Source organism: Podarcis pityusensis (genome assembly GCF_964106645.2).
Source record: "Podarcis pityusensis genome assembly, chromosome: 5".
Classification (NCBI taxonomy): Eukaryota; Metazoa; Chordata; class Lepidosauria; order Squamata; family Lacertidae; genus Podarcis; species Podarcis pityusensis.
Genome location: NC_138032.1, coordinates 76,543,786 through 76,562,584, shown reverse-complemented (window position 1 = coordinate 76,562,584; position 18,799 = coordinate 76,543,786). Strand labels below are relative to the sequence as shown.

At 42.3% G+C, this 18,799-nt stretch overlaps 1 protein-coding gene across 6 annotated transcripts in view; it reads left to right on the top strand.

The window, feature by feature from the left end:
- GRID1 (glutamate ionotropic receptor delta type subunit 1) overlaps positions 1–15,759 on the top strand; it is a 707,273-nt gene extending 691,514 nt beyond the window's left edge. For 2 of the 6 annotated variants that reach the window (XM_081004876.1, XM_081004875.1), the window contains exons 17-19: positions 713–748; positions 12,294–13,295; positions 13,590–15,759. In XM_081004876.1, the coding sequence (XP_080861002.1) occupies positions 713–748; positions 12,294–12,722 (465 nt within the window). In that variant the 3' untranslated portion in view covers positions 12,723–13,295; positions 13,590–15,759. Of the gene's footprint in view, positions 1–712; positions 749–12,293; positions 13,296–13,589 lie in introns of those variants that run through there. The other 4 variants (XM_081004878.1, XM_081004877.1, XM_081004879.1 and 1 more) reach the window with 3 other exon arrangements.
- The last annotated feature ends 3,040 nt before the right edge of the window (positions 15,760–18,799 follow it).

Here is an 18,799-nt window from a genome sequence, read left to right as displayed (position 1 = left end):
AACCTCCAACAGAATCAGACAAATTAACCTGGACCATGCCAGTCACTTTCAGTACTTTGGGTGCATTTTTAGTGTGATGTTTATGTCACAAATAGGAAATATCTGAATTAGCTGGTTGAAGGCAAACTCGTGACTCCGCCAAAAAAATCAGAAATGGGAGGCAACCTGGTCATGTCACTACTAATTCCAGGCCAGGTCACACGGAAAAACATATATGGATTTGTTTGAATGGTTTTACTCATATTCCAGATGATATGTACTATCATTTTATTCATACTTACTTGGAAGCAAATTTATCCAGTGGGGCTTATTTCCAAGTAAGAGTACATTGAAATGCAATGCAGGTATAGCTGAAATAAATCAAAACCTGCTTTGAAATGACTATTTCACGTCATGTGGCATGTCAGTGATGGGTGTGATTCATCAGCAATGAAAAAATACCAAGGGTAACACATTAATCTGAGAAAAATAGAAAGTATTTCTTCCACTCCCACCGAAACCCCAACACACTTTGGGGTGTGTCTGGCATATGCTGAAGGGATGGGGGGAAGAGTTCAAATAAAAGATGCAGACATTTTGCTTACTATCATCAGTGTTGCATGACATGGGTATGCCAATATCTGTCATCACTATGTGTACATTTCTTAGAAGCCACACTATTTGATCATTTCCCCCTCCCTCTTCTTCTTCTCTGTTTTTTTGCCCCTTGGAGATTGCCCATGAGGTGAGGCTGGGTCTCAGAACCATGGTGAGCATTTATAAAATCACATATATATATATATATTTAAAAAAATAAAAATCTATGCTTGCAGTCACTCCCTGAAATCTCCAACCTTTCCACCCTCCCTGCCTCTTTTGTTGCCTGTAGTGAATGCACACCTCAACTGCACAAAGCACACATTTCCTCAGCCTACAATGCTGTCATTTCCAAACAATTTCATTTTCATACCTCTTGGCATGAAAATAAAAAAAACCCTCACGTGATGTCACATTTTCCTTAAAAATGTTATTGTACATCCTTTTTTGCTGCTTTTTATCTGTATTGTTCTGAGTCAGTGTCAGACCATTGATGCATCGGGCCAGTACTGTCCATGCCAACTGCTTTGCCAGGCATAGATGCCCTTCCCAAACAGTGCAACTGAGTTCCTTATAACTAGATGTGCCAGGGACCAAACCTGAGACCTTCTGCATGCCATGCACGTGATCACCTACTGAGCTATAATCCATTCCTTAACCTTACAAAACCGACTACTATATATGTATAGACACACATTCATTGCTGCTATTGGAGATCTCCCTCAATCCAACTCTAATTAAAGGGTGTGCAGAACCACAGGAACTCCTCAAGGGAATGGGCCAGTCTATCTGAAACCTGGCTTGGAGTGCCCATTCATGACTGTTTTGAAATTCCAGCTGCTTAGTTAATGTGAAAATACCTTAAGTATATTGGAGTACAATTCATTTTCCTCATGTTAGAGAAAAAAACAATAATGTCTTTGATTATGTCTGTAATTCCTGATGATTCAGTCTGTCAATCCAGGTTTCTTTCTTGTGGGAAAGTAACCCAATGAAACATGGACTCGGTGAGCCCCAATGATGTATTTCCCCCCCATAAATGCAAAGCATGAAAATGTTTTTCCTCTGTAATTTGAAGAATTCAACAGAAGCCTATAGAGTTGCATTAACGCTAGTGAAATGTATCAACAGGTTCGACATGCTGTTTGGTTGCAGTTGGAGTTTGGCCAGAATGAAATTCAAAGCAAATCTGAAAGTCCTTCCTCAAGTGAGGAATTCCAAGGGAATTTAAGCCCAACAAATTTCATCTGTGGGATGAGAGTAGTTTCATACATCCCTAATTTTAGCTCTTCCACCTGGCTGTTGGGAAGTAATTAACATGCCAGGTTCCCAGAATCCAGATATTTTGGCATGAGGAACACATATTTGGAGGTCTGTAAGGTTTCAGCAGGCTATCAGATGCATTTTTGTCACAGCAGCTAGAAAACAACCTTTGCTAAAAACAATGTTGACTCACACCGGGAAATGTTGTCAGTTATGCCAACAAGGCCTCATTTTTAAAATTTGTTTTGCTTAAAAGCCTCACTATCGATCTTAGTTAGGCACGGTATAGAGAAAACAGAAAGAGAAGCTGTCTGTATCTCATAATACTACAGCTCAAGGGCATCAGACACAACTGACTAGGGCTGGATGCAGGACAAACAAAATAAAGTAGTACTTCACACAGCACATAATTAATGCATGGAATTGATCGCCACTAGCCTAGATGGAGCTTGTCTATTTATTATTTATTTTTAAACAAATCTACTTTGTCTATTTCCCCAAAGGAGCTCCAGACAACTAGAATAGTTCAAACAAAACAAAACAAAACAAAACACAGCAAAATAAAATTTATCAAAGGTTAGAAGGCATTATGGTTATATGGAAACTTCACATTCTGAGGTAGCTGCTGGCTTCTAGTTGCTGGGGAGCAACAATATGAGAGAGCTTCAAGCCATGTTTGTGGGTCCTCTGGAGGAATAGGAACATAGGAAGCTGCACTGATCCATCTAGCTGAGTACTGTCTAAGCTGCCCAGTAAGCTTGTAGAGAGGCAAGCTTGCATACCTGAGTCTTTCTCAGCCATGCCTGGAGATACCAAGTACTGAACCTTTGATTTTGCATGCAACACACTGCCTGTAGCACTGAGCTATAGCCCTTCCTTATCTGGCTGAATACAGCAAACAACAGGATGCTATGCTTGATGTACCTTTGCTCTGATTCAGGAGGGCTCGGCATACGCTCTTTCATTTTGCATATGGTTACTCAACAGTATCACCCCCCCCCCCCAAGAAAACAATCAATGGCTACTTGGTAGTTATAATGGTATGGGGTTGCTCGTGCGTAAGTTGCCGCCTCTCCTGGCTATGTTGCCTTGTTAAACCTTTCTGTCTGGACAGCCCTTCAATTCGTGGCTGCCTCAGTCGCTAGCAGAATCCGTCAGTGGGCGTTTCTTAAACCTTTTCCAACATAAAAGTTGTTTGACACCCAGTCTCCTCCTACTTTCTCTGCGCGGAAGTCTTCTGCGCAGGGAGGGTGTGGGTAGCGGAGGACCCGTGCTCTCCGCTGGTGTCCGGTGAAGAGCCTGGGAGCCCTCTCACCGATTCCCCCATCTGCCCCTCCTTATTCCTGGTGTTGCACTGAATTGCTTCCCCATCTGCTGAGCTGCCTCTCTCCCTGCTGGGCCCTTCTCCAGCATCATTAGAGAGCCTTCCCTCCACCTCTAGCTCCGATGTCAGTTCCCTGACAGTAGTGCTATTGCCTTCTACTGCTCTCATCTTGTTTGAAGATCAGCAGACATTAAGAAATCTGTTTCAAGCGACCAACACCAAAGCATCAGGGTGCTGCTTGGTATTTTCTTAGAATTTCAGACTCACCAGCACTCTGATGCTTCCCAGAAACACGAGACCACATGAGCAAAGGCAAAATAACATCCTTTCTTTCAGGTCTGCTTTTTAAGTATGAAAATATTTTCAAGATTATTTCCTTGCAAAAGGGATTGTGCCCGGTGAAATTATCTGAAATTATCTTGTGGTCAACAGTTGCATTTGGTTTACCTTGTAGGAAGGTACTAGTCATTGTGTGTGTGTGTGTGTGTGTGTGTGTGTGAGAGAGAGAGAGAGAGAGAGAGAGAGAATATGATAAAAGGGAATTGGCCTATCTGAATGCTTTCTATATGACTATTAAGAATGTGCTTCTGTGAGAACAGTATGCTGGATTAGCTGTGCCACTAGCATGAGCCAGGCTCATTTTAGAGGCAGTCCCATGTCAGCAGGGGGGCATAGTCGGCCCACTGTGTCACGGTCCTGGCTGCCACGCCCTGCCCAGTGGGCCAACCAATAGGGCTGGTTTGTGGGCGGGGCCGAGCCACATTCAAGCGTATGCGACAGCCTCGTGGCTTCACTCTGTTGCCCGTCTTGTGTCTTATTTATCCTAAGCGGGCAGAGGGTCCTCGACTCACAATTCCCATTTTCATAGAAGTGGATGAAATTTTTGGTCATTGTAGCCCCCCCCCCCATGGATTATGCATGCCAAATTATAAGAAGATACACTGGGGGGGGTGCAGGGCACCTTTAAATTTTGATTTTTTTAAAGAAAGGCTTTTAATTTTCTGCCAGAATGGGAGAAGACTGCCAAACTGATTGATGCAATGGTTCTTTCATAAGGGCAGGCATTAATGTTAGGGTTGTGACAATATGAATTATTGGGGGCAGGAGCGGGGGAAAAGAACACTGATCTCTAGGAAAGACTGACGTGTGGAACATCTCACTCCTATCTCACAAAGACCCTGTTACCTCAAAGCATTCCCCTGAATTTTTGGAGATACGTGGAAACGTCTCCATTGATTTGCATGGGGGAGGGAGGTAACAGAAAAACAGGATCTATCGCCAAGAAAAACTGGTGTGGGGAAAAAAGGAAGCCCAGGAAGAACTCTTTTTACCCAAAGGTTCATTGATTGTGGGATTCTCCTCCACCACCCATGAATTTTTCTTGGGCTGAGAAATCTGTCCACTGACTTGCATTGGGGAATGCATAGATCACTGTGAAAAACTAACAGTTTAAAATCCCCCCCCCCCAATCCTTGTGATTGGGAATGTTTTGGGGAAATCATTCACTGTGAATAAAACCTATACCTATGTGTCAAAATGAAATATTCTCCCAACTCACCTCTCGGGATGAAGGATAAATTGGAAGGCAAAACTACATAATTCACACTTCCTGAAACAATGTACAGTGGTACCTCGGGTTACGAACTTAATTCGTTCCAGAAGTCCATTCTTAACCCAAAACTGTTCTTACCTGAGGCGTACTTTTGCTAATGGGGCCTCCCGCTGTGCCACCAGCACGTGATTTTCATTCTCATCCTGGGGCAAAGTTCGCAACCTGGAGCAACTACTTTCGGGTTAGCGGAGTTTGTAACCTGAAGCATTTGTAACCTGAGGTACCACTGTATTGTACCAAAATACAGCCATCCTTTGATATTTGCACTTTTCTGAATTTTGCAATACAGTTCTGCATGTTAATGAAAACAATGTACAAAGTTGCAGGGCATTAGGTGAAATCTTGCAAAATGTGTTGGGCAAACTTCCCTACCAAAAACGTGTGCAAAAATTCACATTAAAATGTTGGTGAACTTTCATGAAATGAAAACGTGTGCCCTTATGGCTGGAAAAAGGAGCAATGGAAAGGAAGCATAATGGACAGAGTATCTCATCCTTACCACCTCAAGCTCTGGGCATTTCCCCAGTTACAAGGCCTTTGGACGGTCAAGGAGACAAAGCCATTAGAAAGCTTAGGCAATGTCTGATGCACCTTATCTTTCTGAATTGAATTGTGCCACCAAGAAGGTACCATAGGGTGCATGAGAAACCTTTCCCTGTATTGTCCAGATTTGCCTTGTTATTTGGGATGCCTAGAGAGCCAATGAGCACACCCTAATGGATAGGGCACAGTTTTATTTATATTTGAATAACAGATTCAGAAGAAATGGGCAGGTCCCATCATAGGCCTCTATAGATGTACAATACTGATTTGAGATCTTCCCACATGATCCATCCATCTCATATAATTCCAGTATTTATTTCAAATGTTATTATCCATCCATGAGGAACTGGCAGCTATATTTCACCCATAACATGATTTGACCCACAGCAAGAAGACTGTAGGGATTAAATCATTCCATTGCTTCTGAAATTGAAGTGTTCGTGTAAACCAAAAGTCTACCCACCATCTGCCACCTTTAATTCACTCTTCTCAGACCTTACATCTAAAAATGACAGACACATTGGCTAAAGAGACCCTTTCATAGTCTCTTTCAGACTGCTTCATATGTTCCAAGAAGTAGTGAAAGAATATATATCTAGAAATTCCTATATGTGTTTAGATTTCCATTGTTGCATAAAAATAAATCCACCACAACAGGGGGGGGAAATTGTCATATGAGACAGTTAAAACATTTGAGCAGAAGCTTCCTAGCCAATAATATGCCAGCGTACAACAAATATTAACCCACTTGCCTAATAGTAGTTTTGTTCAACCATAACACTCTTTCCCCATTTTGGTTATTGCGCCTTCTTTATTTTACTTTGTATCATCATTTCTTTCAAACTCAGATGTTTTGTCTTGCTACCTTAGCTTGGGCTAACCTAGTTGCCCATTCCAACTTCCTTTACATTTACACTCTACTTTCCAGCAAACTAATGGTTGTGGTTTGAGGATCACTACCTCCCATCCAATTATTACCTTGTCAATTGTTCTTTTCTTTTCCAAACTATAGTAATTTACTCTGAAAATAGCTTGCCTTGCACTGGCTTCTGAAGCAGAGTATGTTAATAAACTTCTTTGGATACTTACATTTTTAAATATTTAGTCTCACAATGGATCTGGAGGAAGAAGGGGGCTAAAATCTAACCACATGTAAACTGTTGGATCTGCCATTAACATGGAATAAATGATAGTATTGGCCTTGATGATATTTACAATTAAATGCAAGAGTATCAATACGACTTGACTCAGCTCCCGCTGGTCCCCCCCCCCCCATCAGTTCAAAGGCTTCTCTGCCACCTTTTTGATATGGAGTGACAACTGTCTGGTTCCATCTTGATTCAAGCAGAGTCTGTCCCTCTTGTCCAGGCCTGGCTTATCTCAAAATATTCCCCAGTGCCTAACAAATCCAACCCCTCCTCCTGACACCAATGTCCGATTTACACATGGAGGCTACATGGCTAAAGCTGTCTGGCTGTCTCTGCACATGGAACTGGTAGCATTCATGAGAAAGCTATCATAGAGGTCCTGGCTTCCAACAGCCTGCCTAGCAACTTCAATTTTGCTTCCAGGACCCCACTGGTTAGATTTGTATTTGTAGAATCATAGAATCATAGACTTGGAAGGGACCCCAATGGTCATTTGGTCTAACACCCTGCAGTTCAAGAAACACAGCTAAACCCCCCTGCCAAATGGTCATCCAGCCTCTGTTTAAAAACATCAAATTAAAGAGAGCCCACTACCTTCTGAGACAGTCCATTCCACACTCAACTGCCCACTACCATCAGAAAGTTCTTCCTAATGTTTTCTCAGAATATCTTTCCTTGTAATTTGAATCCATCGGTTCATGTCCTCTGGAGGAGCACAAAAAAAGCTTGCTCCATCTTCCATGTGACAGCCCTTCAGATATTTGTAGATGGCGATAATATCACCTCTTAGTATTCACTTGTCCAGCCTAAGCTAAAAGTCTGAGATATCAAATAGTTAAATAAATTAATAATTGGGTGGCTTCCAATCGAGTGTTAAAAGCAATACAGCATTAAATATTAAAAACTTCCCTAAACAGGGCTGCCTTCAGATGTCTTTTAAAGATAAGATAGCTGCTTATTTCCTTCAAATCTGAAGGGAGGGCATTCCACAGGGCAGGCGCCACTACCGAGAAGGCCCTCTGTCTGGTTCCCTGTAACTTCACTTCTCGCAATGAGGGAACCGCCAGAAGGCCCTCGGTGCTGGATCTCAGTGTCTGGGCTGAACGATGGGGGTGGAGACGCTGCTTCAGGTATACAGGACCGAGGCCGTTTAGGGCTTTAAAGGTCAGCACCAACACTTTGAATTGTGCTCAGAAATGTACTGGGAGCCAATGCAGATCTCTCAGGACCGGTGTTATGTGGTCCCAGTGGCCACTCCCAGTCACCAATCTAGCTGCCGCATTCTGGATTAATTGCAGTTTCCGGGTCACCTTCAAAGGTAGCCCCATGTAGAGCGCATTGCAGTAGTCCAAGCAGGAGATAACTAGAGCATGCACCACTCTGGCAAGACAGTCCACAGGCATATACCGTCTCATCATTTGTCTGCTTAACTTGCCCTGATTATTTGTCTGCTGGGGGGTCCCTGTAGTTTCTGGAACAGGTTTGGTCGCTTCGTAACATAGAAGAGATCTGGAATATAGCTCCAGTCTGATTTAATAAGTGCCAGTAATTGCCAAACTAAGCCCAGCAAAACTGCATTCTGAATGCAGTCAGCAAATTTTATGTAGCATTAAATGATGTTTGACTAGGTCAGTTGACAGTTCTAAATTAATGTACACCACTGAGTCTTGTTTTCCACATGTATCTATGTTCAGTGATTACACCTTGCTAAGTATTGAAAACCTTGACTAATGAGGGTGTAAATTAATGTATATTAAAAGCCAACTGTTTATTCATCTATTTAGCTTAACAGTGCATAGCGGTTACTTTAAAATCACAACAAAATACATGTGTTACTCCCATTTCTTCCCTTTGGCAGGCGATAATAACTAAACCTCTGCTACTCAAATTCTGACAGAATGAATTGGAATTATGGCCTTGCAAATGGACTAGACAAATTGGAAAGTATTAACGGAGGGAATGAATGCAGAATTATTTAAAAAATTATTCCCTTATGGATTATATACGTTATAAGCATGGGGTGCCTTTGGTCAGGTTTCAGGCAGCAACGTTCATGGAAACATGACTGACATCCTCAATTTTTAAACTAGAAGTACAATTCTTCATGTCACATGGATTACCATCATGCGAAGTGATTATATGCACACCGTGGTAAGATACCACTTGGCCAACAGTCATTTATGTTCACCTTCAATGTGAGATTTTTGGAACAAGACATTGGCTTGCTTCCAGTTGTGAATGACTTAGCAGAAACTGCTTCTGCTTACAAAAGTCAGGATAGCCACCGCATATTACAGGCCTTGACTTCATATCTCAATCTGTTCCAGAGAGTCTCCCAACTCCCAGTTGCAGCTTTTGGGGATCAGAGAATTGTAGAGTTGGAAGGGACCCCCATGGTCATCTAGTCCAACCCCCTGCAATGCAGGAAACCTGCCCACAGCCATCCCTGGGTGGGCTTGAACCACCAACTTTCTGGTTAACAGCCAAACACACTGACCCATTGTGCCATGGGAGATGGGAGGCTTTGAGTGGATAGGGGGATCAGCCAAAACTAAGTGCCCCAGCTTTTAAAAGTGGGTGTGATTTCCACTAAGGCAAATAAATCATTTAATGCAATCCATTGTTTTTCACTTTATATTAAATTCAAGACAGTGCCATTATAGTGAACGGTAGGTATATATGCTATACCACTCTTTTCATTTCCATCTATTTTTCTTCACTTTCCATATATTATGCAGATGCATTTCTGCATCACCTGTCTTAAAACAAATCTCTTTTACATTTAAAGCTAATGAAAATTGATATCTTCATTAGGGACTGTAAAACAAAACATTTTCTTGTGGCATTTGGAATATGATTTAACGGCATTATCATAGCTTACGCCTTCTGAGATGGAAAGTGCCAAGTTGGTATATTAAAGTTTTCATCTCTTTTAGCTAGTGTGCCTATGTTCCTCCTTTAAAGTCACTACAAATAAACTACATTTGCTGTAAAAACCAAGTGGGAACTTTACAGATGAAACTCACTTCCCTCTATAGGACTATACTGTTCATCATTTCCTCTGATTGGTTGAATCCAGGTAGTGGACAGTTAGACAAATGCACTGGCATCATCTTTTCCCCCCTTTCCCTTTTTAAAAGAGGGGATGGGACAAAGCATCTTCAGATTTCATATAGCACACCCAAATTATAAGGGGGCCACTTCAGATATTTGGCAATCGTCTTTTATTTATAATTTTTATTTGGATAAACAACAAGGACGTAAGTACAGAGTTACAGAGAAGAAACCAACATGACTACCTCACACAGGTCAATCCTGGTGCAATGAAGTCACCCAACTGACCAGAAAAAAAACAGGTCAATCTGACCTTTTTCTTTACACTTGCTCACTACTAGATCTCTGCCACTCCCTACCCTACCAGAGAGCCAGTGTGGTGTAGTGGTTAAGAGCGGTAGTCTCGTAATCTGGGGAACCGGGTTCGCGTCTTCGCTCCTCCACATGCAGCTGCTGGGTGACCTTGGGCCAGTCACACTTCTTTGAAGTCTCTCAGCCCCACTCACCTCACAGAGTGTTTGTTGTGGGGGAGGAAGGGAAAGGAGAATGTTAGCTGCTTTGAGACTCCTTAAAGGGAGTGAAAGGCGGGATATCAAATCCAAACTCTTCTTCTTCTTCTTCTACCCATAAAATCCCAATATGGTTGCCATAATACTTTGAGTAATGCCAGTTTTTCTGATTAAATATTAGTGGCAAAATTTTCCCCTCCAACTGGCCATGTTGCCTTGAAATACAAATGACATATTCTAGTTTCTATTCAATTAGCTTTTTAGAAAAAGACTTCCTAGCATAGATGTCAATGTTGGTGTTTCTCAAAACTCTTGTTTGTTGCAGATAAACGTAATTGGCTCACAGCTCAAAATACATTTGATGTACTGTCAAGGGAAGAATCTTTTTGAAAGATGCACACAATTATTCATTAAGGAAGCTGACTTTGCAGGCCATATCTCTTGATAAGTTTTTCTTATTTACCTGCAACTGCTTCAAGCTTGGATGGTGCTAAAGGGGTAGCATGATTTTCACTACTCTATCCTACTTTACTCTCGTAATGTCTCTGTGCACAGAGATGGTTCATAGCACAATTGCTTCTTGTGCCACTACTGACTTTCCACGGGGGCAGAAAGACTTCATATTGGGAGTACCCAGATCATTATCTTGTCCCATGTTGTTTCCTATCTACAGACATTAATGGGCTGGCACAATGGGAAACTCTGTGGTGGGCCATGGAAATACTATATTGTACATAGTTGAAGCTATTAATGTTAGCGCAACTATTTGCCCTCTAGCTTCCTGGACATTTGTTAATCAGCTGAGCAATATCTGACAGGAAGAAATGTCCCTCCAGCTTGCATTGGCTCTGTTAAGTTGTGGGTCAACATATCAGACGACACAGCGATTCTTCAAACAGCTCTTGTTTATTCACAGGCCAGAACAGAACTGAACTGAAGGGTTCAGCCAGCCTGCTTATATAGAGCTCCACTAGAACGCGACAGTAACCATTTTCTGTAACTATCCAATCACTGAACGTCACTTTCAATCCCTTATTTGCATATGTGGACCTGAGTGAAAACTATCTACAGTATCCCCCTGCTGGCCCAGGGTGAGAACTTCAGTACATAACAGGCTTTATGACTTTCATATAAAGCAGGGTGATTTGGATAGTGCATGGGGCAAGTGCCTGGGTATATGGTGAGGGTTGTGGTGTACACTATTACTTGTATTCACAGTAGGCTTTACTATTTTTTTCTGATGCTGAATTTATATTCATAATCCATATCCAAACATTTAACAAATGTTTGTGCTGCTCCTCTCCTTCATCATCTCCAATACCCAGTGTTTTCTTTCTGTATCAACTTCTGAGACTTTTGTCCACGACAGGCCATGTCTTGCATAGGTTACAGTTAAGTTCATATTTGCTAGTCTTCTGTCAAGCTGATGGCAAATTATTTGCCCCACCACTACGATCCTGGCATCTATCCCCTTACATTCCCAGGGCCACTTCATGCATGACATTTTGAATAAACAATGGAGGAAACCAGTGTACATTATCATGAGTGAAAAAGCATTATCTGTTGCTGTGCACATCAAGAATCTGTTGTGTGCACTGAGAATCCACTGCCAATTGTGGTTTCTCAGTGTGGGTATGTGAAATAAATCAGACTTGTGATGGTGCGTAACAATATAATCAAAGGGCATTGAGTTGGTCTTAAGAGTCCACACCATGAAATATCAGAGACATTTGCTTTTGTTTTAGCCATGCAAGGATCAAATGACCTAAAGGCAAAAGGATTTCTGCCTGTAATATTATGGAAATCAACAGTTAGGGTGATAAAGTGATCTGCCATCTGTCAAGGCTTGGGCCACCATGTTTAGATCAATCCATACAACCTGTGACTCATCAAGCACACCCAAACCACTGGTCATATACTATCAGGTGTTTGACAACCACCGACTTTTCTAATTCCACTGTTAGAAAACAACAAGAAGAGGTTTATTAAATAGCTAGTGGCCCACCATACATGGCTGGTGAGTTAACTGGGTAGGTCACAAGTTATGGAAGGCTGATCTAAATCAGCAAAGATAGTCAAAGGAGTCTCCATAATAGCAGCCTAGACCCAGAGGCCACAAAGACATACATTTAGGCTTTACTGTGGGCAAATTACAGGACAAATTACATGGGAACTAGAAAAACTTGTCACCACTTTCTCTTTGGATGGGAATAGAGCCTCCCCAATACTTCAGGATTAATAAACTTTTCTCTCTTCTCTCATAGGATAAAGAAGTGAACCTGGAACAGGTCCACAGACGTATGAACAGTTTAATCGATGAAGATTTAGCTCACAAGCAACTCTCCCCAGCATCCATCGAAATCTCAGCCTTGGAGATTGGGGGCATGCCACCCAGTCAGACCCTAGAGCCTGTCCGTGAATACCAGAACACACAACTTTCTGTCACCTCCTTTTTACCAGAACAGACAACTCATGGTGCCAGCAGGACACTCACAGGTGCCTCTGGTAGCAACCTGCCGCTGCCTCTGAGCAGCTCAGCTACCATGCCCTCTATACAGTGTAAACACAGATCACCAAACGGAGGACTATTTCGTCAGAGCCCTGTGAAAACCCCCATCCCAATGTCCTTTCAGTCTGTGCCAGGGGGAGTCATTCCAGAAGCCATGGAGTCGTCCCATGGAACATCCATATAATGAAATCGACCAGCAAAGATTTTTAATACAATTAAAAAGAACTCTTACATTTTTCTTGTACATATCTGTAAATAATGAAAGAATGAAGTGGGGTAAAAAGTGTATTTTGAATATTCCCAATTTTCAAAGTCAGTAAAAAACAAACAAAAGAAAAAAAGAAAAAAAAGAAAAATGTATGAATGACTTTGTAAATTTTGTTCTCTATGAATAAAAAAAAAGGCAAACTACTTGTGACCACTCTCAAGTGCCAAAGAAGACCTGTTAATGGGACTGAGGGCAGTAAAATATTTCTCCAGATTTTAACTGGTACTCCCTTTTTTTGGTTCATGTTCTAATTTCCTACTTTTAAAGCAGAGAAAGCTATTTCTTGCTGGAAACCCAGTCCTGCCATTCTGTTCATTTATTTTGCCCCAGATTCTGCTGTTTTATTAAAAAACACAGACCTCCTAGGAAATTTAATGGTGCAGACACATGCAACAACGCCTAAAATGCCACTAAAATTGTGCAGACAATACATTAAGGACTCCTTTCTCATGACAAGGATGAAATGGTCATTCTTTATTGCATTGTGCTGTATGCGCAGCTTCTGCAAAAATATGTGTGTATATATATATATATATATATATATATATATATATATATGCAAGGCCCTATCCAACTTTGCGTTTGAACAAAGGTTTGAACAAAGGTAGGAGAGTAGGTAAGATAGTATGTAGATCCAGTTTGAAGAGCAGCATTTGCACCTATAGGAATTTGGTAGAGGGGAACAAAATCCAGAATCCTAATGTGCCTCATGATGGGAAACATCCCCAGCTTTTGTATTTAGGCCCTATCTCTGCAGCCCCTGCAGCTGCATTGGAGCTGGAGTAGAATGGCAACCACAATCACCTGTTTGTGTGCAGGCTTCCCAATGCAGGTAGATGTCCGCGAAAGTCTGTTGGGTCAGATTGACATCTGCATGTGTGTTCTACAGTTTTGCAGATTCATTGCCAGCCATTGCTTAGCAGTTTTGGCTCTTTTGTATGCATGTTCCTTTATTGCACATTGGGTGGAGCTATGACTTGATAGAGCCTTATCTGTTGCTTTATCTGACAGGGAGGATGTGATCATGCTTCAGTGGCCAGTTAGGGTCTGGGGGTGTTTTTGTTTCTGTTATGTTTTGGGGGACCACTGTCTAATAGGAACAACGTTCTCTGTTACCAGCCTCGTTCTGAATGACATGGCTAATCTGGTAATTAGGAATTGCAGCTTCTGTTTGGTTTTCCATTTTCCTCTGTGGTTTAGACTAGGCATGGCATTCAGCTAGGCAGTCCTGTGCCAGGTTATCCCTTTCTTCCTCTAACATTCAGGTAGGCTTGCCTTTATTGTAATACCATCATGCTGTACGGTTTCTCTGCCCCATCTCACAAACTCAGGCAGTTGTTTTGGGTCATTGCCTTCAGTTAGGGTTGCCATATCTTGAACAAAAAATAGGACAGCCTGAGTCAGGGAAAGAGGTACAAGGGGTCTCTACCATGCCTGTTTCCCTGGCTGGGGCTAGCAAGCCCTAGCCCAGGCATCCCCAAACTCAGCCCTCCAGATGTTTTGGGACTACAGCTCCCATCATCCCTAGCTAACAGGACCAGTGGTCAGGGATGATGGGAGTTGTAGTCCCAAAAACATCTGGAGGACCAAGTTTGGGGATGCCTGCCCTAGCCCAACATACCTGAGCCTGAGCCCAAGTCTGAGCCCAAAAAACCCTCCAAAACCCGGACATTTCCGTTAAAATCTGCTTGGATGGGCATGTTGGTCCCCCAAAAGAGCACATATCTGGGTTTTCCCGGCTGTATGGCAACCCTACCTTCAATTCTACCATGTGTTGTTTCATTGAATATTGTAACCTTGCCATTAATCCAGAGCTCTCTGGTCTACACATGGAGCAACAGGATGAGAAGACTTCCTGAACCCCTTCGGTTGTACTGCACACTTCCATTATTTCCACTTCAGTATACAAATGGAGAATCATATAATAGCTCTTCCTAGACAGCACGTCAGACTACAGATAGGGGATTTGTATGACTGAGTGCTCCTCCAGCTTGAAAAGGAGAAGAAGAAAGAAACCATTTCAAATAGAAAACCAGGGACAAGAGACCTAATCAAGCCTCTTTCTTGATGTACTAATTTTCTGTGCAGACAGCTTTGCCCCCTTGGGGTGAACATTCAAACATGTTCCACTACACACATCTGTAGTCTGGAACAAGGTATCTATCTAGACTTACCGGGCCAAGGTAATTAGCTCTTGCATCGTAAAGATTTGCACCAGATTATCTGTTTCTAATTCTGCTGGTCTGGTCTCCCAAGAACCCAATGCATGCAACCAAGAACTTCGGTACATGCACTAGTGTCCAACTTTAGCTCCCTGTCCTGAATCAGAGGTTGCTCTGGAAAAGCCCCTGACTTTCAAGGGTGGCTGTTTGGGTGGATTCAAGGTGCTCCAGAATGGAATCAGAGAATGCCCCAAAGCCCCAGAATGTGGGCAGAAGCTTCAATCATGTGTCTGGATCCCACCTATGGTTTCTAATGACCCACTAAAGTTGTTACGCCTTGAGCCTATGTATTAGCAGTTGCAGAAGTTATGATTACTTTTGGTGGGAAAATTATCAGCAAAATTGAATATGGATTTTAAAAACCCCTACCATCATTTTCATCTCAAATGTACACATTGAGTTGGTTGGCTCGTGTTATTTTGCCCTCTTTCCATTTGCAGCTCGGCAAGCATCAGATCTGAGGATTTGAATAACACAGAAATTGCTCTCACTCAATTTGTTCTTTTCATAAACAGCCAGATCTGGTTCCTAGCAGAGCACCACTAGCTGGAAAATGCAGGCGAACTTGGTATGGTGCAACAACAAAATCACTATCTGTGTTAATGGAGGGGGGAAAAACATGTGACTGATCAAAAGCAGATATGCCTATTAGATCCCTTAAAATAATTAGTCAGCATAAGAGTCTTGAGTTGTACTTTTGGATGAATAAAGGTTTCATTGGTTGCCTCTTATATTGCCTTGCATAGTTACTTGAAGAAACATATACCAGGGGGTGGGAGGAGGACTACAAAAGCATTGCTTTTTCAGCAATTTCCCAAGACAGTAAGTCACTCTTAGAAATTTCTATGCCTTCAATCTTTTTTTCGGTCACCACTCCCTGGTTGATTCACATCTGCATGAGACGCGTCCCCAAATGCCTAACTCTGCAGCCCCAGCATAGGTGCCTGACACCTATATATCTGCCACTGTTTCTAGCTCATTCACATTATATGCCTTTCCACTGCTCTACAATTAACTTTCCATTAGGCAGCCTTAGTGAACGGGGCCAGCTTGCCTATACAATTATATCTAAACATCACTGTCTTTTACCCAGCATTTGACAATAGATCAGGAGAGTGGGTCTGACTTATGATGACCAGGACTGCTGAATGAAGAACTAGATCTCCTCAGACTGTTGGTTCATTGAGCCCAGTATTGTCCTCTGTCCCAGAATCCCATACTTTTCAGATCAAAAACCAGGATGTGCTCCAGGGGGAGTCACATGACCTGCACCATGATTACATGCTTTTTTTCAGGGCAAGATTGCAGCATGGATCATGTGACTCACCATGGAGCATGTGAGATCATGGCATCCTAAATGGCCGTTGCAATCTCACACCAAAAAATGAGATGTTTCATTTTTTCCCTGTGACACTTGGTAGGTATGGAATCTCTGCCAGGTACCTGAAAGTCTTTAAATGTATATGCTATTTGCATGTTGCTCCCGGGACCTTATTATATGTGAAGTGTGAGTTCGGCCAATGAGCTACAAAGCCTCCCTTGCAATGAGTGGGAAGCCGGGGCAATTGGTGCAAGTTAACTTAATTGAAAAACTTAAAAAAATAATAATCATGAATTTGCTTCACAATCTGCAGTTTATTGTTTTAAAATAAAGAATGCTGGCATGCATTCAGCAATATAGTTACAGGTCATGTAGGATCTTAAGATACTAAACGGCATTGGCTTCATGGAAAGCCACCTCAGATGAACAAAGAAATATCTGTTTCCAGATATTATAATCTGAAGCAAGGCATTCAAAACACTTAAAAGCCCTAATCGGCCTCGGTCCTGTATACCTGAAGGAGCGTCTCCACCCTCTGCCCAGACACTGAGGTCCAGCGCCGAGGGCCTTCTGGCAGTTCCCTCCCTGCAGGAAGTGAAGCTACAGGAAACCAGGGAGAGGGTCATCTCGGTAGTGGCACCCGCCCTGTGGAATGTCCTCCCATCAGATGTCAAAGAAATAGATAACTATTTGACATCTGAAGGCAATCCTGTTTAGGGAAGTTTTTAATGTTTGATGTTTTTAATATTCTGTTGGGAGCCGCCCAGAGTGGCTGGGGAAACCCAGCCAGATGGGCGGGGTATAAATAAAATTACTACTACTACTACTACTAGATTTACCTAGGGGGGAAGTAGAAATGTGGAATAAAAATAAATTCTGATTTTATTTTTTGGAAAATACAGAAATATTCTCACCTCTATTTATTTACTTTGTTTTTTAATTGGCCTTGTGCTACTTGGTACAGATTTGGTTTTCTTTGTTTCCCCTTTGCAGTTCTCCAAAAATCATTAAACGCCTCAACAGATGGTTGTGTCAACCCTGGAGACAGTGAAACCAAAGATGGATTTAGATGAGCGTTAGAAAAAAGCTACGGGGTGATGTTCCTCAGTCACCCCATAGCAATATTCATATATAGCATTTAATTGCTCCAAATGATTCTACAGAGGCTCAGATAATCTGCTCTGTTTGAGAATGTGTTCAAAAATTGCTTGCTGTAAGACGTTTCCTGGCCTTATGTGAATACTAGTGTGTCCTTCAGGAAAAGAATGGAAGAACAGGACCATGTGTGATATTACAGAGGAGCTTCAGACTGGACATGAGGAAGATACAGAAGGCCAGCGTGGCAAAGGTCATAGATCTGCGTTTGTGGCTATTATAGGGAGATGATGGTCAGAGAAGGCAGAATCACTGTCATCATCTCCATAGCAAAATCTGTCTCTTCAAGTGAAAACTATACTGACATTTGTTCATATTTGAAATCTTGCAGATTCTTTTACATCTAGAATGCCAAGAATTCTCCTATGAATTTTAAAACAGTTTGAAATTTCAAGGAATAAAACATACCACAAGATTAAATCATATTTATTTTTTAACAGAGTCAGGCCAAATCATTTGGCCATGCTACTGAAGCGTAATTGTGTGGGGGTGGAAGCAAAGTGACCCCCAAGGATAGAAAAAAAATCTTTGGGGTGAGGGAGTGGCAGAGGTTTGTCTTGCCATAATATTTAGTGGCTGGGGTTTTTATTTCATTTATTTTTCATTCTTTTATGTGGGGCAGTGCGGGGAGGTTGTCACAGTTTCAAGCCTTGGAGACAGTATGCCGCTGAAAATGACACTTCATTATGCTCGAGTGCCGATCCTAGGAGCAATTGTGATGGGAAAAGCTGTTGTCTGCATGAAAAGCAAATTCTCCTCTGATCATGAAATTGATTTTCATCAGCCCACCCCAGAAGCCATCAGGAAGAGCCTCCCCATTTTCACTGTAAGAGAATGGGGCCGCAAAGGTGGGAACACATCTTTAGTCCTCTAAATTGTCCCTTTTCACATGTTTCATTTTAATCCTTTGAATTCAGCAAAACTCCCAAATTTCATCTCAATTTAAAGCAAATTTTAAAGATTTGGTACCATTCATATTTGTGGGGATGCGGGTGGCGCTGTGGTCTAAACCACAGAGCCTAGGGCTTGCCGATCGGAAGGTCAGCAGTTCGAATCCCCGCGACAGGGTGAGCTCCCGTTGCTCGGTCCCTGCTCCTGCCCACCTAGCAGTTCGAAAGCACGTCGAAGTGCAAGTAGATAAATAGGTATCGCTCTGGCGGGAAGGTAAACGGTGTTTCCATGTGCTGCTCTGGTTCGCCAGAAGCAGCTTAGTCATGATGGCCACATGACCCAGAAGCTGTACACCTGCTCCCTCGGCCAATAAAGTGAGATGAGCGCCGCAACCCCAGAGTCGG